Below are 26,760 nucleotides of genomic sequence, written 5' to 3'. Positions count from 1 at the left end.
GGATATGTGTGGAGCTGCCATTTGGTAGATATTGGGAGATGGGTTCTGTGGCTCAGCCTCAAATTTTCAGCCCTGGCTGGTTATTGGCTATTGATTACCCCACTTCTCTGCCTTCTGTCCTGATCCCTGGGCACTGCCACTGTGTGGAGCTCACATATCTGTCAGGGATGCCTGTTAGGGAACCCTCTCCCTCTTTTCCTGCATGGAGGTTTAGCTGAGAGAGGCAGCTTCTTTGTTTCCCCCAGTCTACGGCCTTACTCCCACTCTTCTGCAGGGAGTTATTCGCTGCAGATGCCACGCTCAGACATGCTGGTGTGCAGGTTGTGTGTTTTGTTCAGTTTTAGATGTTCGGCTTATTGTTGTTTCAGGGGGTGAAATCTGGGGACATCTCTCACTACTCCATGTTTCTCACCTCTGAATTATTAATCATCCACAACAGAAGGAAACCAGAGCTTCTTGGAGAAATGGCTGATTCCTGAGCAGGGATAACACAAAACAAACCTAGAACACATTATGCCCCAAATTGTGCTCCAGAAATAAGATGGACAATGTCAAGGGGACATGGTAAGTAACTGACAGGTCTCCCACTGGCCAAACCTAAGACTATTGAGCATTAAAATAATTAACAGTAGCAAATAAATCAGAAACAAATAGGCACAGTGAATGAAACAGGAATATATACTGATATAGTTAACCAAATAACTAAAGGGTAAAAGGAAAGCTCTACTTTACCAAAGAATGCCAACTAACATTAATTGCTGGTAAGTACAAAGTGCTTATTAATTAATCCTTACAGTGGAGAATCCTGCTGACATTATCTTACAAGTGATGTAGATAGTTGTAAGCTATATTAATCAAGTTATTATCACCCATAATGGGACAAATTGACATCATGTGCCCTCTGATATGATGCACTGAGAAGAACATACCACTTTTGTGGTATTTCTGTGACAGATACAGAATCTGACTGAAATCATGAGGAAACAACATACAAATCCAAATTGGCCTGTGTGCTTTAAAGCTATCAAAGCCATGAAAGACTGAAGAACTGTTCCATATATAAGGACATGACAACCCAGTGCAACATGTAATTCTGAACTGGATCATGGTCCTATAATGAACATCATTAGAACAACTGGTGAAATTTGAATGGGGTCTCTGCATTAGATGAGGTCTCTGGATTATAACAATTTTTTGATTTCAGTAGTTATACTGCAGTTATGTTGGAATGTGTATTTATTTTAAGGAAATATTCACCAAAATACTAAAAAGATAATGAAATATCTATGTCTGTAATTTACTCTCAATTGAGAATAAAAAATAGTTATAAATGTATGTAGAGAGAATAAGGTTAATTAAACAAATTTAACAATTGGTCAAATTAACGACTGGGGAATTTTTGTTGAAGAGAAGTTGGGAGATCCTTCTATTATTCCTGTAACTTTTCTGTAAGTTTGAAATTATTTCAAAATAAAACTATTAAAAGAAAAATACCTATGTGTAAGCTTAAATAAAAATGTTAAAATCTTTATGGAGAAAACTTTAAAACACTTAAAAAGTACACAATAAGTCTCGAACAAATGAAGACACCATAAAGGTTGCCATTCTTCCTAAATTAACTTATAGATTTAAAACAATTCCAATTAATTACTATCTTCACTACTCAGAAAAATCATCATCATAGCTAAAATTTGTTAAGAGTATTAAGTACCAGCAACTGTAGTGTTTTACATAATATCAAATTAAATCCTCACAACTACCCTAACATATTTACTATTATTATTATTATTTCCTTTTTAAATATCAGGAGATAGACACAGAGCAATTAAAAACTTGCCCAGAGTCACACAGCTAAGGAATTAGGCCAGAATGCATGTCCTTAACCATTCCACTCCAGTACCCTACTCTTAGCTTCATTATTTCAAATGTTTAAACAATATTTTATCTAATTCTTAAAAATAAACCAAGAAAACTACTACTGGAAACATAGTATTGTTAAGGATTATTTTTAAAGGGAAATTGAAAAGGTATCTGAGAAATATAATGTGGTGCCCAATGCTTTTAAAAAAAGAAAATAATTATAGTGTGTACTTATTCATTTCCTTCACATAAATCTGATCAGAAAATAATTCTTATCCATGTATTCACATATTTATCAAGCATATATTTCATCATCCAATGTATCTTCAGCACCATGCTAGGTATAGTGAGAGAAAGTAAAAGCATAGACATAGACCCAAGACTTGATATTATATTCTAGTTGAAGAGGTCATGCAATACTAAATTTAAGATTTTGTGGATACTGATGTCATGATTGGTATATTTAATAGATTTCCAAATTTTTAAATTGCCTGACAGTCTTAGGAAATGTTGGAACTTCCAGTGAATAATGAAGGGCAAAACATACTCATGTATCTGTCCTCTCTAATCTCCATATGTGAGACAGAAAATGAATTTTTTACAAAAAAAACATTAATTCACAAGTACAAAAAGAATGAGAGTGAAAATTATAGGAACAAATTTTGGAAGTCAGCAAGTTCCGTATGCCCTTGAAAGCTTAATCCTAAGCCAGCAATAGGGGAACCTGAGATGCAACCCAAGTTTTACCACAGAATGCCCCAAAGTCTTAGCATTGGCTGTTTAAGTTCACAGAACATGACAAGCAAGCTAATACCTGCTAGGCAGGAAAATATAAATAGTCCAAGAAAACAAACCTCAAGATACTGACAATGGAAGTTCTCCAGTAAAACATCCAGAGTAATCTACAGTGAGGCTTTCTGTCTTAAAGATCTATCCACATGTGCAGAGTTACCAATTAGCTTTTATTGCCCTATTATTAAATAGGAGCAGACGATACAGTTTATTTATAAGAAAAAGTCTTTACTATGAAGTAGGGTATTCAAAAAAATCTTAACTATCCTCACAGACATGTAAAAGGAACTACTAGATACTTGAAAAAAAGCAGGGTTCTATTTTTCTAAAACCTACGAAATAGTAAAGAGCTCTTGGAAATTAAAACTGTAACAATATACATGAAAATTCATTAGGAAAATTCATACATAAAGATAAGTAAATCTCTCAGAAAGTAGAGGAAAAGTAAAAAAGATTGGTAAAAGCAAGACAAGAACATTAGAAGATCAGTCTGGGAAGTGTAATATCCAAATAACAGAAGTTCCAAAAAGAGAAACTATAGAAAAAAAGAGAAAATTATTAATAAACAATTTAGGAAACAAAGACTTCCAGACTGAAAAGATGTAGTGTTAATTGCCCAGGCAATGAATGAAAAAAAAAACTACAAGGGAGCATATTACCATAAAATTTTATAACAGTAGGGGCAATGAGAACATCCTAAAAGCTTTCAGAAATTAAAAAAAAAAAAGTCACATATCAAAGGATCATAAAAGACAATAGAGGCTACTACCTCCAAAATTCTGAGGGAAAATCATTTCCAACTTAGAATTCTATACCCAGGCAAACTATCAACTGAATGTACAGACTAACTAAAGACCTTTCCAGACATGCAAGGTCTTGGAAATTTACTCCTATGCATTCTTTCTCAGGAAACTACTTGAGGGGGTATTCCACCGAAGAAAGAGTATAAACCAAAAAGGAAGAAAACATAGGATCCAGGAGAGACACGATTCAAGACAGACAAAGAGAAACTCTAAGAATGATGGTGAATGAAGATCATAAGCTATGAATTGTGCACTAGTGCCAATTACAGCAGGTCTGAAGACTCAAAGACAAAACTAATGAATACCTAACTGTATTTTAATGGGTTGAAAGAATACTTCCACAATTTGAGGAGATTAACTCAATGATAAATAAAGAGAAAATGAAGCAAATAAAACAACGTTTATTAATTTTAGAGGATACAAAAAGTTGGGCAATACAAGAAAAGCATATATTGCATAACAAATGGTTCAGTTCAAAATAGCCTTATATAGCTATAATAAGGCAACATTGTATATTGATATAACCAAAACCATATCGTAACAATGATGGAAGGATGAATGGAGAGGAATTGTGACTATAGGTACTGGGAATAGAAGTGGAATAAAACTAAATCCCAATCTTCCCAAGAGAGAAATCAATAGATAATGCCTACGATTAAAAAAAAAAAAAATCAAGAAGTGTCCAGACTTAGCGGTACAGACTTAAATATCAAAACCAACAACGAAAGGGAATTGAAAGTGGTTGCAAAATTCTAAGAGTTAGTGTGGCATTCTAGAGGCTTTTTTGGTGTAATAATTCTAGTGCAACTATTTGACTCTTTAACTGCTGTCTATGTATAACTGATGCAAATTAAAACTAAATAAAAAAAAAGATGAAAATGAGTGTATGGGCATGTCTCAGAAGGTGGATGATAGGGAGATAGTTTAATGTGCTTTTTTATTAAATAAATTTTAAAAAACAAATCAATTAAACTAAATATTCTTTTTTATTACTTTGATACATGTGACTCAACTCACTTTGTGAAATCCATACTTTCTTTATAATAGAGTAATAAAATAGTACAGGCTCCTTCAAAGAGAAAAAGCCTAAAGAAACAAGCCCCCAGTCAGCTAAGTACAGCAGAAGCAGCTGAGAAGGACTACACAAAGCAAGACAGCTTCCTGTGAATAGTGAATAGGACTTCAAATTACAAAGAAAGAAAACCTAAAGGTCTATGAAATAGTAGAGTGTAGCCAGAAGAAATTTAAAGGGAAAGGAGAAAAAAAAACTTGACAAAATAATGGCAGTCAATGCCAGAAGCAAATCCCCTTACAGAAGAGTCAAGTTACAGAATTTCCCTGACTTCAGTAGTAGAAGTAGATTTTCTCCCTTTAAGAAATGGTGAATCATATTAGAACACCTTGTATAGTCAGTGTGACCAAACATCTGTCAAACATTGACTAATCTTTAAGTCCTTAAGAAATTTAGATTCTGCCACAATCTGAAAAATAAACACTTTTTTTTTTTAAGGACAGGAAAACAACTGATTTTCTCCCTTATTTCACAAATGAATGTTATGACGAGTGTCACGCAGGTCTACTATGGGTAGATCATATAACTATCATTAATTGTCTACTAGAAGGTGTCATTCCATAATTATTTCATAATTTCCTACTATTGTAACAAATTAGAATAACCCTTCACTAGGATGATTCTGTTTCTGAGATAGAGTCAATTCAATTCAAGCTTGAGTATGCAATTAGTGGTTTGTTCAGGAACTTCTCTTCTGGCTTTCTTGATGTCCATGTTTTGGCTATTCTGGTACTCATTAGTATTCCACTAGGGTATTAGGAGAGAACATGATGGAGAGATATTCGACAGTTTATTTTTGTATTTTCTAAGAGGTCTGCTATCCAGCATTGGCTTTCATCAGACTTAGGGGCTACTTTTAGATTTCATTTATTTGTATTCTCCCCACCCTCCTTATTTTACAGATTCCTGTTTAGGCAATAAAGATTCAGTTTTAAAGAGGTATTTTTTTTTTAACTCTTTAATAAGGGTCCCAGAGTCAGACCTATAGTAGGAACTCAAAACTTCTGGCATCAGTGAAGGTAGTGGGAGTGCCTGATTGGAATTTTATTTATACCAAGCCTCAAAGACTTCGAGAAAATGATCACTACAAAGCTGGATTAGTAGATGGCCCCCACCCACAATTCCTCCACCTCTCTAAAGCAAAAAGTTAAAAGGCAATCAGAAAATAATGGCTTCTCCTTAATTGAGGAGGAGCTGTTCAAATGAAAAAGAAATTTATCCTGAAGACAATCTCATGGCAAAGTAGCTTAGGCTACTCTAGGTACAGAAGGAGTGGATCTTTGGAGGTGATGTCCAGAAAAAAATTATCAGTGGGGAGGGTGGAAAGTCAAATGAACAACTGAAATCAGAATGACTGAAATAAAAGAAGAGCTAGGGGCACTGCTAGCTAACGTGTGAGATAGCTTTTCCCTCATTTGGCAAAAGAGGAAGATATCTGCAGGGACAGCAGGGGCAGCAGTCCCTGGGGAGATGTCATGACACTAGCGAGGGAACAAGCAGTTAGTATACTGAACAGAGGGAAGGAAGGGGAACCCATCTTTCCTGACTGTAGCTTGGGCTGCTATAGCCTGAGGAAACAGAGGCTGTGTTCAGTGATCTCCTGTCTAGGAAAGTCAAGGAAACCAAAGAGTGAATATGTCATGCTTCCTGTTTTCAAGAAACTTTTAGCCTATCACCAACAGTTTTACTAAAACTACACATTTTTTAAAATAAATATCTTGCATACCACATACTAAAATCATTTCCGGATGGATTACAGAGCATCTATAACACTAGAAGAAAATTGATTTGCATAGTTGACATAAATTAGAGGAAGAAGGAATTTCTAAGCTTTTATAAAAGCAGTGAAAAACTATAAAGGAGATTCCCAGATTTCATTATATAAAAAGTATAACTTCTGGATATTAAAATATAAATAAAATACAGACAATTGGCTAAGAAAAAATTTGGTCGAAATGTGACTGACTGTGTTAATTTTTTATATAAAGAACACATACAAATAAAAATGAAAAATCATCATGCCCTAATGGAGAAATGGACAAAAATCTCGAAAAGCCAAGTAATGATAAATAAAATGAATTTAGAAAACAAATATAAAATAATAGGAAAATGTTGTTTCACAAGTACTTGAAGAACTGCAAATTAAAAATAAGGTGTCTTAAAAATACACGCATGCACAAGATTCTTAATGCAAATGAAGCTGTGGTAAAACAGGATCTTCGATATATTGCTGGTGACAATATAGATTACTATAACTTTTTGGAAACCAATTGCAGTTTGGCAAATATATGTCAAGAACCTCAAAAATATTTATATTTACTGACTCAGTAATTATGCTTCTGTGAATTAATCCTAGGAAATACTACAAAATAAACATTTTAATTAGCAGAATGTTCACTAAGAGTCATTTCTTCTGGAGAAAAATTTGAAACAAGGTAAATGTTCAAAATAATTAAATTATAATATGACAGTTGATTCAAAATGTAATGATGATTATAATAACAAAGAAATACCTAATCTGTTGTAAAGTGAATGGGGAAGAATACAAAATTATATATGTCTGATTATAACTTTTTAATCTTTTTCCTTTTTTAAATTTATTGGGGTGTCATTGGTTAATAAAATTAACCAATGTGTACAATTCAATAATACGTTATATTTATATTGTATTGTGTGTTCACCACCCAAAGTTAAATTTCCTTCTGTTACCATATATTATTGATTCCCTTTACCCTTATCTACCTCCCTCTTCCCCGTTTTCTCTCTAATAACCACTGAACTGTTGTCTGTGTCTGTGAGTTTGTGTTTGTCTTGCTCATTTGCTGCTTTGTCTTATATCCCACATAGAAATGAAATCGTATGGTTCTCAACATTTTCTGTCTGACTTATTTCACTTAGCATGATAATCTCAAGATCCATCCATGATTATAATTTTTTAAAAGTCAAAAAATTTTTCTTAAAACAGAGAAAAAGACTGAAAACAAAATTTTGTTTGCCTGGGGCTGGTTGTCTAGGGAACTATAGATGCCTCTTTTCTTCATTTTTTTAAATCTTGGTTTTTTTTTTTGTAATTTCTAAAAATTCTTTATAATATAAACACATATTTAAAAATAAATGGCCACAAAAATCACTTGCATTTCTATACATTAACAATGAACAATCTGGAAAAGAAAATTAAGAAAACAATTCCATTTATAATAGCATCAAAAAGAATAAAATATTTAGGAATAAATCTCACCAGAGTGGTGAAAAACTTGTACTGTAAACTATAAAACATTGCCAGAAGAAGTTAAAGAAGGCACAAACAGATGGAAAGACACCTCATAGTCATGTGTTGGAAAACTTTAATATGATTAAGAACATTCAAACTACCCAAAGCGATCTACAAATTCAACACAATCCCCATCAAAATCCCAATGGAAATTCTTCAGAAATAGAAAAATTCATCCTAAAATTCAGATGGAATTTCAAGGGACTCTAAATAGCCAAAAGTATTTTGAAAAAGAACAAAGTTGAAAGCCTTGTATTTCCTGATTCAAAACCTATTACAAAGCCACAGTAATCAAAACAGCATGGTACTGGCATAAAGACAGATAAGTAGACCAATGAAATAGAATAGAGAGTCCAGAAATAAACCTCAAATATATGGTCAAATAATCTTTGACAAGGGTGCCAAGATCGGTCAATAAGAGAAAGGACAGTCTCTTCAAGAAATGTTCTGGGGAAACTGGATATCCACATGCAAAAGAATGAAGTTAAACTCTTATACTATATGTAACAATTAACCAAAATAGATGAAAGATATAAATGTAAGACCTAAAAATATAAAATTCCTAGAAGGAAACATAAGAGAAAAGCTTTGTGATATTGGACTTGGTAGTGATTTCTTGGATATGACACTAAAGGCCCAGGCAACAAAAGCAAAAATGGACGAGACTATCAAATTTAGAAACAACTGTACATCAAAGGCAACAGAGTGAAAAGGCAACCTAGGAAAATGGAGAAAATATTTGCAAATCATATATCTGATAATGGGTTAATATCCAAAATATACAACAAACTCCTGCATTTCAAGGACTAAAGTTAAAGTACCTGATTAGAAAATGGGCAAAGGCCTTGAATCGACATTCCCGAAAGAAGATATACAAATGGCCAAGGAGCATATGAAAGATGATTAACATCACTAATCATTAGAGAAATGCAAATTAAAACCAAAACAAGACACCACATAACACCCATTAGGATGGCTACTATCAAAAACAAAAACAAAAACAGAAAATAACAACTGTCAATGAGGAATGTGGAGAAATTGGAACCTCTGTGCACTGTTGGTGAGATTGTAAAATGGAGCAGCCCCTATGGAAAACAGTATGGAGGTTCCTCAAATTTTAAAAAATAGAACTATCATATGACCCAGCAGTTCCACTTCCATTAGACCCAAAAGAATTGAAATGAGGGCTTTGAAGACATATTTGCAGAACTATGTTCACTACAGCAATAATCTCAATAAATAGCCAAGAGGTAGAAACAACCCAAATGTATAGGAACAAATGAATGGATGAATAAACAAAATGTGGTATATACATACAATGGAGTATTAGGAAGGAAATCCTGCAATATTGTACAACATGGATGAAGTTTAAGGAAATTATGTTACGTGATATAAGCCAGTCATAAAAAGATAAATACTGTAGGATTCCACTTATAAGAGGTATCTAAAGTTGTCAAATTCATAGAAACAAAGTAGAATGGTAATTAATAGGAACTCAGGGAGGAAGAAAAAGGGTGTTGTGTTTAATGGGTATAAAGTTTCAGATTCGCGAGATGAAAAAGTTTTGAGATCCTTTCAAAATGATGTAAAAATATGTAACCTCCTGAACTGTACACTTAACAATGGTTAAGATGGTAAATTTTACCACAATAAAAAAAAATTAAGAAGTCAGACAATAAAATAAAATGAAAAAAAAAAAAGGCTTATTGAGTAAATACCCACATGCTCTCATTTAAAGTACAAATTTTTCAAAGAGTAGTCTCCATTTCAAACCACTCTGACTTATCTTGAAATGTTTCATATTGAGGTTACTCTACTTTATGAAATCAGTGGTCCATTTTGTAAAATCAATGATCAATTCTCTGTCTTAACTGTTGTTTTGTAATAATGGCTTTATTACGATATAATTCACATGTAATACAATTCACTTATTTAAAATATACAACTAAATGGTTTTTAGTACAAAGTCGTGCACCCATCATCACAATTAATGTTAGTACAAAGTCGTGCACCCATCATCACAATTAATGTTAGTACAAAGTCGTGCACCCATCATCACAATTAATGTTAGAAAATCTCTGTATTCATTAGTATTCACTCCACTTTCCCTCTTGTCTCCCCTCACCCCAACCCTTAGGTAATCACTAATCTACTTTCTATCTCTATAGAAATGCTTAGTCTTGACATTTTGTGTAAATGGAATCATAAACTATGGTATTTTGTGACTGACTTCTTTTACTTAACCTTATGTTTTCAAGGGTCATTCCTTTGTAACATGTATCAGTACTTAACTTTGTTTTATTGTTAAACAGCATTCCATAGTACAGATACATAACATTTTATTTATCTGTTCATCAGTTGATGGCCTTTTGGGTTGTTTGCATTTTGGGGCTATTACGAATAATCCTGCTATGGACATTTACATATAAATTTCCATGTGAGTATATGTTTTCATTTCTCTAGGTTATATATCTAGGAGTAGAATTGCTGGATCACATGGTAATTCTAATTTTAATCTTTTGAGGAATTGACAAACTTTTTTCCAAATCAGCCGAACCATTTTACATTCCTAGCAGCAGTGGATGAGGGTTCCCAATTTCTCCTTAACTGTCTTTTTAATTGCGGTCGTCCTAGTGGATGTGAAGTCATATCTCATGGTTTTGATTTTCATTTCCTTAATGGCTAATTATGTTGAGCACCTTTTCATTGCTTATTGGCCATTTGTATATGTTCCTTTAAGAAATTTCTATTTGGATTCTTTGCTCATATTTTAATTGGGTCATTTGTCTTTTATTATTCATTGTAAAAGTTCTTAATATATTCCATATACAAGTACCTTATCAGATATATGATTTGTAAATTTTTTCCAATTATATGGGTTGTCTTTTACTTTCTGATAGTGTCCTTTGCTGCACAAAAGTGTTTAATTTTGATGAAGTCCAATTTATCTTTTTTTCTTTTGTTGCACATGCTTTTGCTGTTATATGTCTGAAACCATTCACAAATCCAAGGTCACAAAGACTTATGTTTTCTTCTAAGAGTTGTAAGTTTTAGTTTTTTACATTTAGGTCTTAGATCTATTTTTAATTAATTTTTGTATATGGTGTGAAGTAGACATCCATCTTCATTCCTTTGTATATGGGTATTCAGTTATCCCAGCAGCATTTGTTCAAATCCTATCCCTTCCACCCATTGAATTGTTTTTGCACCCTTTTCAAAAATCAATTGTCTATAAATGTGAGGGCTTATTTCTAGACTCTTAATTATATTCCATTGAGTTATATGTTATATGTCAGTCCTTATGCCAGTACCAAACTGTCTTGATCACTGTTTTATAACAAGTTCTAAAATCAGGAATTATGATTTCTCCAACTTTGTTTTGCTTTTTCAAGATTTTTTTTTTAAATTCCAACTTATACTGAACTCTTATTATCATTTCTATTCCCTCTATGCAAAACTTTTTGAATTTTCATATGTTTTATGATCAGCTTAATAATTTTTGTAAAGAAGCCAAATGATATTTTGATAGGTATTGCATTGAATCTGCATATCAATTTGGGGAGTATTGCTATCTTGACAATATTTTTCCAACCTGCGAACATGGACTTCATTTCTCTTTATTTAGGTCTTCTTTAATTTCTTTCAACAATATTTTGTAGTTTACAAAGTACAAGTTTTGCACTTCTTTTGTTAAATTTATTCCAAAGATTTTTATCCTTTTTGATATTATAAATGGAGTTTTTTTCTTAATTTCATTTTTGGATTCTTCATTGCTTAAGTATAGAAATACAATTGATTTTTATAAATTTATCTTGTAACCTGCAATCTTGCTGAACTCATTTATTAGTTCTAATAGGGTTTTTGAGTGTGTATATGGTTTTGTTTGGTTTTTGTTTTTGCAGATATACAAGGTAATATCTTCTGACTTTATTTCTTCCTTTCCAATATGGATGACTTTTACTCTGTTTTCTTGCCTAATTGCGCTGGCTAGAACTTCCACTACAATGTTAAATAGAAATCATGAGAGCAGACATCCTTGTCTTGTTTCTGATCGTAGGGGAAGAACTTTCAGTCTTTCAATAGTAAGCAGGATGTTAGCTGTAGGTTTCTTGTAGAATCTCTTTATCATATTGAGGAAGTTCCCTTCCATTCCTAGTTTGAGTGTGTGTGTGTTTTTTTTTTCATGAAGGAGTGTTGAATTTTGTCAAATGTTTTTTTCTGTGTCTACTGAAATGATTATGTGGTTTTTGTCCTTTATTCTAGTGACATAGTGTAATACATTGATTTTTGGATTCTTTCTTCATTCTTACATGACCCCTCAAAATTAACACAGTTTGAGCATTTCCTCCTTTTTGAAATACCCTACTTTCTTCTCTTAACTTCTGTCATTCTCTTTTTCTCTTACCACACAGGTTCTTTTTCCTCATTCTCTTAAATGCTGAATGCCCAGGGCTTCATCCTGAACCCTCTTCTCTTCTCTATCTGCATTCTCCTTATGTGATTTAAACTAATCCCATGACCATCTCCATGCTAATGGGTCTCAAACTTATATTTCCAGTCCTGATCTCTTCTTTGAGCTCAGAGCAATATCCTACTGCCTCCTCCGTGTCTTCATTTTCTGTTGATAACTCACACCACACGTGATTAAAAATGTGATTGTTTTCCACTCTTTTCCAAGTCTTTAGCTTAATGTCCCCAAAATATACTCTTTTACTTAAGCCAAAAACTAAGAGTCACCCTATTAATTCTTCTTCCTCCATGCTCCAAGTCCAATCTTGTCATTTATACTTCTAAAATACACCCCAAATTCAATGACTTCTCATTATATATATTGCTAAGGTATAGTCCAAGCCACTAATATTTCCTCTCTGGACAACTAAAAGAACGTCCTAATAGCTTACTTTCCTATTGTCAATTCTCTATGCAGCAGCCTGGTTTATGTTTTGAAAACCTAAATCACATCATACCACTTTCTTACTTAAAATTTTCTATTGCACTCTCATTACATCATAATGAATCCCAAAGCCTTAGCATGGCCTAAAAGATCCTACATGATCTGGGCCTTGACTATCTCTCAGATCTCACCTCTCAGACCTCTGCTTCACTCAGCTTGCCTAGACATACCATCTTACATTCCATCTTATAATATGCCAAGATTTTTCCTGCCTCAAGGAATGGCTGGCTCTTTGTCATCATTCAGAACTCAGCTCAAATGGTTTCTATTTTGAATATTCTATCTTAAGGAGCAACAATCACATGTCGATTCATCATTCCTTATTCTATACCATTTAATTTTTATTTTCTGTAAAGAAATAAATATTATGATATAAAACCATTCTATCTGCTTACATTTCTAAAATATAATCCATTTTCATCCACTATATAATGTAATGAATGTAAGTTCCATAGAGTAAACATGGCTTCAACAGTATCTGACCTCAAACAGTGTCTGACACATAGTGGATGCTCAATTAATATTTGTTGAAGGAATGAATGAATAAGACACATAGAGATACAAAAACTATAAAAACAGAGTATCCTTCCTGAAATGACTTGTAGTTTATAAAAAAATATATATATTCATTCATTAAAAGTAATTCTGAATATCTAGTATGTAGCTAGCATTTTGCTAGTTCATAGTTGGGAACACGATGTTATCCCACTGTCTTTGTCTTAGTTTAGGCTCTCATTATTATTTGCTTTAATTCCTAAATAATCTGGAAATGTTTTTTATTAACACTTTAAAACATATGTAAAAGTAAAGAGACCAGTATAATCAACTTTCAGTCTTAACAGTTACCATAGCTTTGCCAAATATGCTTCATTTATTTTTTTTTCCACTTTTTTCTTTGCTGAAGTATCTTAAAGCACAAAAGTCATGTCATTCCATTCCTACATCCTTTAGTAAGCATCTCTAAAAATGTGGATGTTTTCTTACACTGAATTAACAATAATTAATTAACAATAATTACTTGCTAATATATAATAATCTGTCAACAATCAAACTTTCCTGAGTGACATCAGAAACATGGCAGAATGAGAGATGTCCCCAGATCTCTCCCCTTGAAACAACAATAAGCCAAACATTTAAAACTCAACCAAAAACACCCAAACTGCACACCAGCATGTTTGAGCATGGGATCTGCACACAAGAGCGATCACAGGTCAGAACCACGTGTGTGGGGTGGTGGACTGGGAGAAACAAAGAAGCTGTCTCTCGCAGCCTCCAGAGCTCCCTGCAGGAGGAGAGGAGGGGAGAAGGTGTGGTGAGTTCCCTGAACAACCTTGCCTGGGAGAGTTGAGAGCTCCATGTGGCTGGTGGCAGGGCCCAGCCATCAGGGTAGAAAGCAGGGAAGTGGGGCAGCAGAGAAACAAAAGTTGATTTTTACCAGCCGTGGTTGAAAACCAAGGCTGAGCCACAGCCCCCATCCCTTAACCCAGAGAGCTCCTCCCCCCATATCCTCTGAGATGGAACATTGTGGAGCCCCAGAGGAATTTGAGTAAATGCTACCAAAACTGTTGCTAACACTGACAGGGACTGAGATTGAGAGTAGCAAGCATGATTAAACGCTTAAAAGGAAAAAAAAAAAAAACATTATTAAGGCTTTATATAAAGCAGAGATACAAGAGACTTAGACACCACCTACTGGAAACCAAAACAAAAACACCTTCCTTGCAGCAGGCTAGAGAAACCAATATATAATAAATCTTCCTGGGAAAAAAGCAGAACACACTTCCATTAATGCCCAGGTGGAAAAATAGTCCATTAAACACCATGAACAACCAAGGTGACAAGGCAGCTCAGAAAAAAAGAGAAAACTCTCCAGAAAATAAGCTTAAAGACATAGAAATATGCAACTTGAATGACAGCAAATTCAGGATGGTACTTCTAAAACAACTCAATGAGATCTGAAACAAATCACATTAACAATTTCATGAATTGAAAACAAAAACAAAAACAAAACTAAATCAGCAGAATGAGTTCTTCAACAAGGAGATTGAAACCTTCCAAAAGAACCAAATAGAACTTCCCTAGAGGACATACAAATGGCTAACAAACACATGAAAAGACGTTCAACATAGGTAGCTATTAGGGGAAATACAAATCAAAACCACAATCGGATACCATCTCACACCTGTTAGAATAGCTATAATCAACAGGACAAGTAATAACGAGTGTTGGAGAGGATGCAGAGAAAAAGGAACCCTCAAACACTGCTGGTGGGACTGCAAATTGGTGCAGCCACTATGGAAAACAGTATGGAGGTTCCTCAAAAAACTAAGAATTGATCTACCATATGATCCAGCAATCCCTCTACTGGGTATTTACCCCAAAGACTTGTAAACTCATATCCGAAAAGATATTTGCACACAAATGTTCATAGCAGCATTATTCACGGTGGCCAGGACATGGAAGCAAGCAAAGTGTCCTACAATAGATGCTTGGCTAAAGAAGCTGTGGTACATATATACAATGGAATATTATTCAGCCATAAGAAGAGATGAAATACCATCATTTGCGACAACATGGATGGACCTTGAGATAATCATGCTAAGCAAAATAAACCAGACAGAAAAAGTTGAAAATCACATGATATCACTTATATGTAGGATATAAACCTAAAATCAACATATGAACAGGACAAATTAACAGAGACTCATGGACATAGACTATAGACTAGTTGTTACCAGAGGGTGGGGGAAGGGAGGAGGGGAGAGATAGATAGGGTAAAAGGAGTTAAATATGTGGTGACAGAAAGAAATCAAACTATGGGAGGTGAATACACAGTGTAAATATATGTATGCCTTACTGTTAAAATGCACAGCTGAAACTTATTGGATTTCGTTAACCAATGTTATCATAAAAAAACATAAATTAATTTTTAAAAAAAAAAGCAAAAAACTTTCAGAATTGCCTCAAAAAGGTGTATTATGGCTGTTTTGTTTGAATCAGGATCCAAATAAGTGTTCTTTTAATCTGAAGTGCCCCCGCATCATTTGTTTGCTTATTCATAGGAACCAGATTAGTTTTTCTATAGAATGTCCCACATATTAGATTTGCCTTTTGGCTTCCTTGTAGTGTCTCTTTCTATTACCCCTCATACTCTCTGCAAGTGGAATTTATTTATAGCATCTTGGCTAAATTGAGATTCAACTTCTTAGAAGAATACTTCATATGTGGTGTTGTGTACTTCACCACAGGAGGAACAGATTAGTTTTTCCACCTTCAGAGATACTAAGCTGGATTAATGGGTTCAGTAAATCTCTCCATTGTAAGGTTCCCCTCAACCTTTCTCTCATATAATGGTTCCATCCATTACATGTTGCCTGATTCAATTATTTAATTAGGAATTGCAAAATGATACTATCCTAATTTTATCATTCCTATCATTTATTATTTAGAATACTTCTATTAAAAAAAGAACACTTCCACAAAAAATAGAGCTATTTGGTAGAAATCCATTATGTACAAGAAAGTCAAGGTAAATGCTTATTTTCTTCCTTTTAATTGCTAATTGTCAGAGTAAGAAGTTAGTGCACTAGTTACTTAGGCTTCTAGGCATCTAATGAGTTACTAGTTATTCCTTTCTGTTGGGTCTTATTCTCATTCTCTCCTTCTCTTTTTAAGTATCACTGTAAATTTATTGGTTTTCATATGTTCTATGACTATCAATTCTAGTCATTTTTTGATGCTTAAATGGTCTCATAATTGGCTAAGGGAACTTCCTTCATCCCGACCCGTTTTTTGTTTTTTGTTTTTTAAACATAATCCATTAATCTTCCTTGCTTTGTGACATAAGATGTCCCAAGCTCATATGCCTGCTCAGACCCAGAGTCAGGCAGTTTTCCAGTAAGCCCAGGATTATTTTAATGAGGAATAGTATTTAGCCATGAAAGTCTAGATACTAATTGTGCTCATAGTTACTAGGTTGCCATTGCCCCTTGGCCTCTTCCACAGACAGAGCCAAATGTGTATTTTCGAAATTTTAAAATATAATAATTTAGTAAGTATGTGTAGTTTAATGTTAATTATATCTCAATAAGGCTCTTAAAAACAAAAACAAAAATAATGCACATTAATAGGCTCTGCTGAAATCACTATTTTAAGTCTCAACATTGGTAAGATGAAGATAATGATGTTTTGTATGGAAAAGTATAGAGCAAATGGCACACTGCTGTACACCACTCAGAGTAAAGCAAAATAATGATGACCAATTATTTTCCATATAAGACCTCTATAAGAGAGATCAAGACATCCTAAGATTTTTTTAAGTAAAAAAGCTAGGTAATTATCTGGAAAAATAATTTGATTCTACCTAATATCTTATATAAGAATAAGTCTCAAAAAGGTCAGAGAAATAAATGTAAACAATGAAACTTCAGAAGCACCATAACAAAAACATAGAGATTCTTTAAAATGAAGTTGTGAGAGACAAGTATGACCCAAATTCAAAGCAATAAAAGATTAATTAAATTAAGAAATAAAAAATAAAAATAAAATTTCTACATAGTAAAAACCACCATGAACAAAATTTGAAAATCAACAAACTCAAACAAAATATCTTCAACTCAGATCACAAATTAAGAGCCAATTTGTGTGGCGAAGAGCTCTTACTAAATCACTGAGTAAATGATCAATAACCTAACTGAAAAAATGGGCAGGATATGAACTGGTAATTCATAGAACAGCAAATACAAATGTTTTTTAAATATATAAAATGATGCTTAATTCACTCATAGTAATAGAAAAACTTAAAATTAGTGAGCAAACAGTAAAATTGATACATTTTAGTAAATCTTGATCTTGTCCTTTTTATGTCTTATGTGATCAAATGGAATACACATAAAATGCTCTTGCTACATAATGAGGTATAATGGTTGTTTTGAGGAAAAGCATTTGTGCTATTGAGTTAAAGCTGAACCAGATTCTTTTTTTTTCATGGAACACCATTTTTACTGAAAAAAACAACTGAAAGACCAACTATGGTTATTCAAACATGAGTATTTGGCAGACATTTCCTCAAAAACAAATGAAGTAAGCCTGTCATTTTAAAGAAAACAATTAACAGCCAACTGCCAATGAGCAATTGCCAAAAAACTTTGAGGCAAAAATTAGAACTTCGGAAAACTTGTATCTTCTACCACAGGCCTGACAGCTTCCCTATAGTTAATGACTTACTGACAAAATGAGTAGTGATGTTAACAAATGTGAATTTTTGATATTATATAATGAAACATTTGGGACTTCTGGCCTCCAGAACTGTGACGGAATAAATTTGTTGTTTTAAGCCACCAAGTTTGTGGTAATTTTTATAGTAGCCCTAGGAAACTAATACAGGCAGCTTCCTGTTGCACTTGGAATAAAATCCAAGCTTCTGATGCTGCTTTACAAGGTACTTATATTACCTGGCTCCCACCCTCTCCGTGATGTCATCTCTCTTCACCCTCTCCCTTACCCACTGAGTCGCAGCTTCTTAGTTCCTCAAACACAGCATGCCTACGTCTGACCTACTGGCTTTGCTATCCCCTTTGCCTAAGAAGCTGTGCCCCCAGATTACTATATGGCTCCTTCCTGTGATTCCATCCTCTGCTCAAATATCACCTCCTGAGTTGACATTTGTTATTCCATTTACTTATACAGCCAAAAATGCCGATACCACTTTCCCAGCAGCTTGGCCATGGCCATATGAGCTAGGCTCTGTCCATCAGATGTTGGCACAAAGAAACAAGGAACCATGCAGAATCCCTTCTGGAACAAGTGGTGACCACAGCAGTGCATAGATCTAGCTTCCAGTGGTAGCAGAGACAGTGACTTCAACATGGTGTCAGTGGCCACGGTCCAGCACAGTTGGGGTCAGAAGAGCCTGCCACGACATTGGAGCTCAGCCCCAGGTCATGACTGGGGCATTGTTCCTGCGGCATACTCTTCGAAGGCTGCCTCCCCAACCCCGCTACATATTCTTCTACTACCTTTAAATCTGCCTAAAGTGATCCAGAAATTTCTATAACTTGCATCCAGGAGCTTTGACTGATGTGCCTCTTCACAGGCCTTCCCTGACCACACAGCCTCTGCCCCCGAAGTTATGCTCTAACCACTTACCTGTGTTATTTTCTTCATGGAAATTATCACTGTCTGAAATTCTTATGTGTTTCACAACTAGCTATCTGTCTCTTCGACTGAAATGCATGTTCCGTAGGACATGAATATTCCCAGTGCCTGGATGTAGTAGTCAGTCCATACTATCTGTGTAATGACTAGCCTTAATAAAAGAGGTGGAAAAAAGACAATACATAACTAAACTTTAAATCGGTTTCAAATGACCAAGAACGTTAACAGAAATTCAAATCATAATTTTGAATTTAGCTCTAAAATAACTTTAAGGGAGGTACTGAAGCTACTCTGAGGTTATGCTTCAGCACACAATGCCAGGCAGAGACACCACTGGAGACAAGCACGCTGGAGGAGCATGCTGAGCCTCAGGAATATGAGCAAATGCAGCCTCCATGCTGTTGGCAGGTAAGCATTTCATGAAGGCTACAAGAAAGAATTCTGAAGGGCAGGTATCTCTTATCCAATCAGCCTGGAATTCTTCCTTCCCTGCAACAATGGCAGTTTAGTACTATCTAATCACATGTTTTTCAGGTTACCCTTTTGGGACTTCTAAATGAACATTTTCATCTGATTTCATCAGTATAAAAATGTTGTATACATACGACATATTAGTTACCTATTGCTGAATAACAAATTACCATACATTTAGCAGCTTAAAACAACACACAGTTATTAACTCACGGTTTCTATGGATCAGGAATCCAGACTCAGCTCAGGAGGGTCCCCTGCTCAGGGTCTCTCCTTACGGCTCCAGTCAAGGTGTCAGCCAGTGCTGAGTGCTCAACTGACAGCTCAACCAAGGATGGATCTGCTTCCAAAATCACATGGTAGTCGGTAGAATTTCAGTTCTTTTGGGGCTGCTTGTTTCTGGCCACAGGCTGCCCTCATTTCCTTGCTATGTGAGCCTTTCATATAGCAGCTCCCAACATGGCACTCGCCTTGACTAAAGTGAAATATATAAAGCCCTTCCCTGTCATGCTATCTAACAATAGGATTTTGCATCTTTCAGATATAGTACTGCTACTAATGATAAAAGAGCTAACATAACATTAATGGTAAAAATAAGATAGTATAGCTAGTGGCTAAGAGTGCAGATTCTAGAGTTAGACTTCATGGGTTCAAACATTGGTTTTTCCTATGACCTTGGCTACCCACCTCAGCTTCCTAATCTCAATTCACCTAACCTCAGCTTCCTCATATATAAAATATGAACAACAGTACTCATCTCCCAACATTGATGTGAAAATCAAATTGATACTAGTGCAGACAGTGCACTTGCATCAGTGTTGTGGACAAATATCCCCGAAGCTCCAAAACCTAGTCCAATGAAAAACCAAGCAGTAACTCAGAGAGAAGGAGAATTCAAATTTAGCATGCACAGTCTCAGATGAACTAGTGCTCTGAAGATCTGGGCAGTGGGCTCAGTTGAAATATTGCTTATATAACCAGAATTTTTACCCGAGCTAATTGGTCAGTTTGAACTCAAACCTTTACAAATGACTGGGGTTGCTTTGGAGACTACAAGTAGTAACATTGGTAAGGCCCGGAGTTGTCATGGGTTGCCGACAGATACAAATTGTTACTTGGGTACAAACAGTTACATTCGTGGAGCAAAGGCACAAACAGTTACCTTTGCAAGTCCAGCAAAGTGCAAGGGAGCTTTTGCAGGAGCCCTTGAATGCAGTAAGCTTATTTGTAGAAAGCAAGCATATTTACAGAAGCAGAAAGCTGACTAGTTTTAATGATAGTCCCCAAATTTCCTCTTCACCAGTGCTGGCTTCTATCATATGCCCAGTACTGTTCTAAATCCTCACCTATAATCCTAGTAAACCACAAAAATTGCCTCCACATTTCACGCCCCTACCAATACAACATGGGTAACCACAAAAGTTTTAAACTCTTTCTGGTTTTTATTCTTAAATTTCAGACTGAAGAGTTTTAACATAAATTTTATTTAGATCAAAAATTCTGCAAATAAAATAGTGTCCAGACATCCAAATTCACTTGACATTTTGCCTTTGTAATTTTGTTCATAAATATGCATGTGTGTACCATGAATTAAGAAGTTTTTAAATAAGATTAATTTTTATTTTATTTTATTTTTTCACTTTGAAACAACTTGTTTATTTTTGTTGAATTAAGTAGTTTTTAATTGCTATCGATTTCCTTTTGGAAGTAATACTATGACACTGTCATTGCAGCAAAGGACCAGTAGATGGCTGTCTACAGAAAGACACAAATACTTGCAGTAAAAGTCTTTACAAGATAATTTTAAAAGAACTACAAAAATTAGTGAAGGAAAGCTATGGGCAGAGATATTTAAAACAGTCTGTAATGGCCTTAAGAATATTTTCAAATTTTATGATGACACAAATATTTAATTCTATTTTTCAGACTACGGCTGGAAAAAGTATCTATTTGGGTATAACCTTCCCAGAGGGCCATTTACCTAATTATTTAAAATATGCTTATTCTCTGATTAAACGATCAAAGGATAAGTATATCTAGTAATCTAAGGCATTAAGAATGAGTTAAAAAATTCATCTACAGCAGTGGTTCTCATAAGAGGAGGAGTGGTTGAGGAGGGCTGCAGGGAGTGGTGAATTTCGCACTACAGGAGACATTTGACAATGTCTGGAAACTTGATTGTCAACAACTGGAGAGAAGGGGTTGCTACAGGCATCTAGTGGGTGGAGGCCAGAAATGCCTAAACATTCTACAATATATAGGATAGCCCCCATGAAAAAGAATCATCAGTCCCAAAATGTCAAATGTGCTGAGTCTGAGAGAACTAGGTCTAGAAGCATGTACTTCATTGTGTTTTTTTGTAAGCGTGAAAAATGGAAAAACACCCTAAATGTCTAAAAATAGAGGACTAATTCAAGAAATTATGAATGAACTATCCACACAGTTCACGCATTAAAGGTGATGTTGTGGAAGTGTATTTCCTGTAACAAAATATTCTGTGAATAAAGCAGCTCATCAAACTTTATAGAGTATAAGCCCATTTTTAAGAGATAAATATACACCTGGAGGTATAAATATGTGGTTTACCTCTTAATGGTGGCATTATGTATTTTCTTCTTCTTTCGTGCTTATGGTTAAAGTCTACTTTTTCTCCAATGAATGTTTTACTATTCTAATATTAAAACATCACATTTTAAATTGAAATTTGGGGACTATAGCAGGTGCTAACTTCCAAGAGAAAAATACAACAAAAATGTTTGAACCTAAACCTTGTCAACTTAAAAAGTAATAGTTTTTCATTACATTTGCCACATATTATCTTAACCAGCTGATTTCTTAGTTCTAGTCACATCAACAATTTTTCCCATACATGCAAGGCCATATTTTTCCATTGTCTATACTGAAATTCTTCTTCTCTGCTCAAGGAAATTAATTTGTTCACCATTTCCTCAACTATTTGAAGGGGAAGTCAAGCTTACAAATAGAGGTAACATATTTGTTATTGAAAAAAGTCATCAGTGTACTTCCTGAGCACTCCATCATTGAATTTCAGGTCATTTCGCACATTAGTAAAACAGATGCTGTAAGCTGTCTCTGAAGATGCCCATTCATTCACCTTCCAAACTAATGCAGTGGTGGTTGATTACATCTCAGGGAACTTAGGCAATTGCACTTTTGTCTGTTTGTTGTTGATAGCCATACTGCTAAGTTAAAGCCCTAAGTTATGAAGTAGCATTTTGATTACAGCTAGTAATGTTTGTTTGTTTGTTTGTTTGTTTTTTGGATTTTCTGCTGCAAATTCTACTAATATAGTATTTACAGCCAAGGGATGATATTTAAAAATAACTTATCTGGACAATATCTCAATTTTAAATTAATCATTAAATGACAGCAACATCTAGTATATATTCTTTGTGAGCCAAAGAAAGCCAGCTATTAGCCATGTCTAATTATCACCAAATAAGTAAGCCAATACTATTACTTGATAAAAGTTTCAAGTATAATTTCCCTCCAAGGAACAGAAGAGGAAAGTTCAAGAAAGAGCTCTAATTGACAGGGTCAGAGTTCTGTCATTCACCCATTGACACAGTTATGTGTCTGAGCAAATAACTCTTCTGCATCCAGAGGTTCACATGTAAAATAACATGAGGTTATTTTATTCCTGTATCAAAACATATCTCACAGATTTTATTATATTTAACTATCCTTTCATCTTTCTTTAAGTATGTGTTCTCACTAAGCTATCTCTCCTGGCTACCTAGGTCAAATGACCACTCTTTGTTTTTCCATTGTTCTTTGTCCCACATTTGGTTATGAATAGATGCTCAGGTTTAGGGAGATCTTGAAGCATCTTATCCAATATTACTTTATCTGAACAGAGAGGAGATAACATGTTTTAGAATTAGATGGATAACCTGGATTCCCAGTCCCGGCCTCCCAATGTACAACATGCTCCAAGATGGTCCCAGCAATCTTGACATTTTTGCCTTCACTTTCCTAGAAGGACGAACTGAAGTTCAGGTGCTTTCTAGAAACAGATGTAGATACTTCTACAGGTCTGGGAATCCAGAAGCTGAAATATCACGAAAGGATTATTTTACATTATGAAAAATAACTACTTATGAATTTTAAAAAATAACATGCCAGGTTATCAGCATCGTTTTTCCTAATAAGTGAGTTAAACTCAGAAAAGTTACCCACTTGCCCAAAGAACAAGTGACCCTGTTTGCATGGGAAGCAAAATGTGCACTGTAAAAACCACAGGAGTCTTTTTAACTTTGAAGAGGCAAGGGGTAGGCTCACCAGACAGAGGAGTTTCTCTGGTTTTAGGCCAGGTCGCGTTCTCCCTCTCATCTTTGCCAAGAGGCCAGCCAGAGGACCTCGGCGACTGCGCTGGCGGGGCCCCTGCCTCGCGTGTGCTCTGACTCCGCCGGGCCGACAGGGGACGCTCACAGCCGCGCCTCTCCCGCCAACTCCGCGGCAGTCCATCTTCGGCTGGCGCCTCTAGAGCCTCCAGAGCCCGCGGGGCTATTCCTCTTCCGGGGCAGCGCGGGGACGCGTGTAGGACCCGGATGCAGACGCGAGCACAGGTTTATAAGCGCCACGCAGGCCACGGTCCCTTCTTTTGGAGGAAGACGCGGTAGCAGCTTCAGCTGCGTTTCGTCTTGCTCGCTGTTGCTCCTGACTCACCGCTGTTCGCTCTCGTGGAGGAACAAGTCGGTCAGGAAGCCGCGCTGCAGCCATGGTGAGGCGGGGGGCAGCGCCGTGCGGTTGTGGCCGCGGCGGCACTCGGTCCCGGTGTCGTTCTCTTCAGAGAACGTGTGCCGGAATGAGGGGAGGCGGTGAGTAAACGAGACTCATGAGTCGAGGAGCTCCTGAAATGGTGGACGAACCCGGGAAGGTTTGATAACGGTGGTCTGTCCAGAATTGACAGGCTTTTTAAAATTTTGGTGTTTTCCTTTTTAATAGGCCTTTAAAGATACCGGAAAGACGCCCGTGGAACCAGAGGTGGCGATTCACCGAATTAGAATTACTTTGACCAGCCGCAACGTAAAATCTTTGGAGAAGGGTCAGTACAGTAGCTTCACCATGAGTCCTTGGGGCCAAAAGAGCTAAGAGTTTGACTTGTTACTCTGCGAGATTGACTCGGAAAGTGACAAGTGCTTATCCTAAAAAGACAAATCGAGAATTTCTTAGTTGGCAATGAGGAGAGAATTACTGTGTTGAATTATGGTGATAGTTGTATACGCTATTCTGAGCCAGCGCAGTTAGAGTTTCTTAAACGATTTTGGTTGCTTTGAATGAACTAAAAGATGCTTTTATTTTCCTGAAGTGTGTGCTGATTTGATCAGAGGTGCGAAGGACAAGAATCTCAAAGTGAAAGGACCAGTTCGGATGCCCACCAAGGTGAAGTGAATCATAGGGGCAGGAAGTAGGAGTCTCTTATGGTTATTGTATATTTAAGATAAGGAGTTTGGCCGCCAAAAAGTTTTCATATGGTGCTAACAACAAACCCAAATAAAAATTGCTGGTAGAGGTTGGTTCATATTAACTACATAGCTTTTAGAGGTAACAGTTGAAACCTTTTTCTTGCTGTTGTCTTGGTGTCATATGATGCTTCACAATCATAAGTTCCAAGGGTGGCTGAGTGAAAATGAACTTGCTGTTATAACTTTATAGTATCTGAAAACCTGTTTATGTGGATAGAAATGGTGTCCTGCGAAATTTCAAATGGATACTTCAGAGTAATAATTTTCCAGAGATGAGCATAAAACCAAAAACATTTGGTTTTCTTTGTCTTTTATTGCAGACTCTGAGAATCACTACAAGAAAAACTCCCTGTGGAGAAGGTTCTAAGACTTGGGATCGTTTTCAGATGAGGATCCACAAGCGACTCATTGACTTGCACAGCCCTTCTGAGATTGTTAAGCAGATTACTTCCATCAGTATTGAGCCAGGAGTTGAGGTTGAAGTCACCATTGCAGATGCTTAAATCAGACTTTTTAATAAATTGACTATCAGTTAAATTTTGTTGACTTTTATTTGCAGTAATGGCACATTTTAAGACTATAAATTTAGACTGAATTTACTTTCAAGTAGAATAATCAAAATTAGTTGGATATGCTGTGGTAACCTGTCCTGTTTTCATTATATTCTGTTGTAGAGTCTGCTAAACCAGTTTATACTTGGAATCACAGGACAGCTGGGTTCTGTTAACTAAATACATGAGACCTGACCGTTGATGAATGTATAGTGTGGTGGCTTTATAACTGGCTGCATATTGGGGCTTTTTCAAAGAATGCATGTCTGGGTCCTATCACAAGAAATTCTGACAATTGATTTGGGGTTCTGTCCTATAACACAAACAGTTTCTGGGGTGATTCTGAAGTTCTATGACTGGTTTAGAGCCTGGCGCGTTAGAGGACAAGTAACTGGGAAAACAAGTTCTACCCCTGGCTCTGCAAATAAAGTCATCCCTCCTTTTTAGAAGATACATAGCTAAAGAGTAAACAAGGCAAATTTTAACAGGTTTTGGCAACATCGGTTTTACATATATTTTAGATTAAAAGGTAAAAGTAAATACTAGTACTTTGCTGATAGGTTGTATCTAGACTTGTATTTTATATACATTACTTGGAATTTTAACAATGTGTAGGTTATTCACTATGAAATTCTTAACTTTAGGACTGAAAAGCATGTCACATAGGCCAAATTCATTCAGCAAAACTTCTGTTGGCACAGTGAATAATATTAACTACCAGGTTGTATGCTTAAATGCTTTATTTTGTTGAATTCTATTCCTATTATGTAGATCCAGAAATTGGCTTAGAGTTTTAACTTGCCCATTGTCCTAGAGCTTGAAACCATAGCTGAGATTTAAACAGGTATACAAGATGAGAATCCATCTTTTGATATCCCATTAAAGTATTGAAAAGTTTTTGCTATAGAATATGTAATCGAATGTTTTTCTGGATATGTCTTTAGAGAAATTTTTCAGAAATACATCTGACAAAAGTAAACATTTTTACAAATAATAGTCCCTTCAGAAGATTAATGCTCTCACATTAGCTGTTCTTAATTGTATTAGTCATGAAATTCATGCCTTTACACTGGGTTTGTGCTTAAGCTTTCACTGGATTATTTTGTCCACTGGCTTCAGTTACCACATACATTCAAATTGACATTTGGCCCAGATTTCTCTCTATACTTTCAGTTGTGTACTAGACTTGCGTAGCTTACACAGCTCCAAAAGCTGACACATCCAAAATGGAGTCCTCTCTCCCAAAACTCTCTCGATTCATGGTCTGCCATGCAGCCACACAGTCAAATATTGGAATTATCCCTATCTCTTCCCCTATTGCTCCTTTATAACATCTGCATC

At 35.5% G+C, this 26,760-nt stretch overlaps 1 protein-coding gene and 1 non-coding gene across 2 annotated transcripts; both read left to right on the top strand.

Annotated features, from left to right (window-relative positions):
- Positions 1-23,971: 23,971 nt before the first annotated feature.
- Positions 23,972-25,405, top strand: RPS20 (ribosomal protein S20). The gene is made up of 4 exons (XM_006923973.3): positions 23,972-24,123; positions 24,348-24,447; positions 24,712-24,785; positions 25,189-25,405. The coding sequence occupies exons 1-4, from the start codon at positions 24,121-24,123 to the stop codon at positions 25,369-25,371; spliced, it is 360 nt and encodes a 119-aa protein (XP_006924035.1). The 5' UTR covers positions 23,972-24,120; the 3' UTR covers positions 25,372-25,405.
- Positions 24,577-24,643, top strand: LOC112472731. The gene has a single exon (XR_003043752.1). It is a non-coding gene; the product is annotated as a small nucleolar RNA U54 (small nucleolar RNA).
- Positions 25,406-26,760: the final 1,355 nt, after the last annotated feature.

Source organism: Pteropus alecto, unplaced genomic scaffold, assembly GCF_000325575.1.
Source record: "Pteropus alecto unplaced genomic scaffold, ASM32557v1 scaffold87, whole genome shotgun sequence".
Lineage (NCBI taxonomy): Eukaryota > Metazoa > Chordata > Mammalia > Chiroptera > Pteropodidae > Pteropus > Pteropus alecto.
Note: the sequence above shows the minus strand (reverse complement) of the source record. Positions and strands in the feature narration are given on the sequence as shown.

Bases quoted from the DNA above. Each gene is read 5' to 3' on its own strand.
- RPS20 (XM_006923973.3), top strand. The intron at 24,448-24,711 runs GTCAGTACAGTA...ATTTTCCTGAAG, and splicing joins CGTAAAATCTTTGGAGAAGG to TGTGTGCTGATTTGATCAGA. The intron at 24,786-25,188 runs GTGAAGTGAATC...CTTTTATTGCAG, and splicing joins CAGTTCGGATGCCCACCAAG to ACTCTGAGAATCACTACAAG.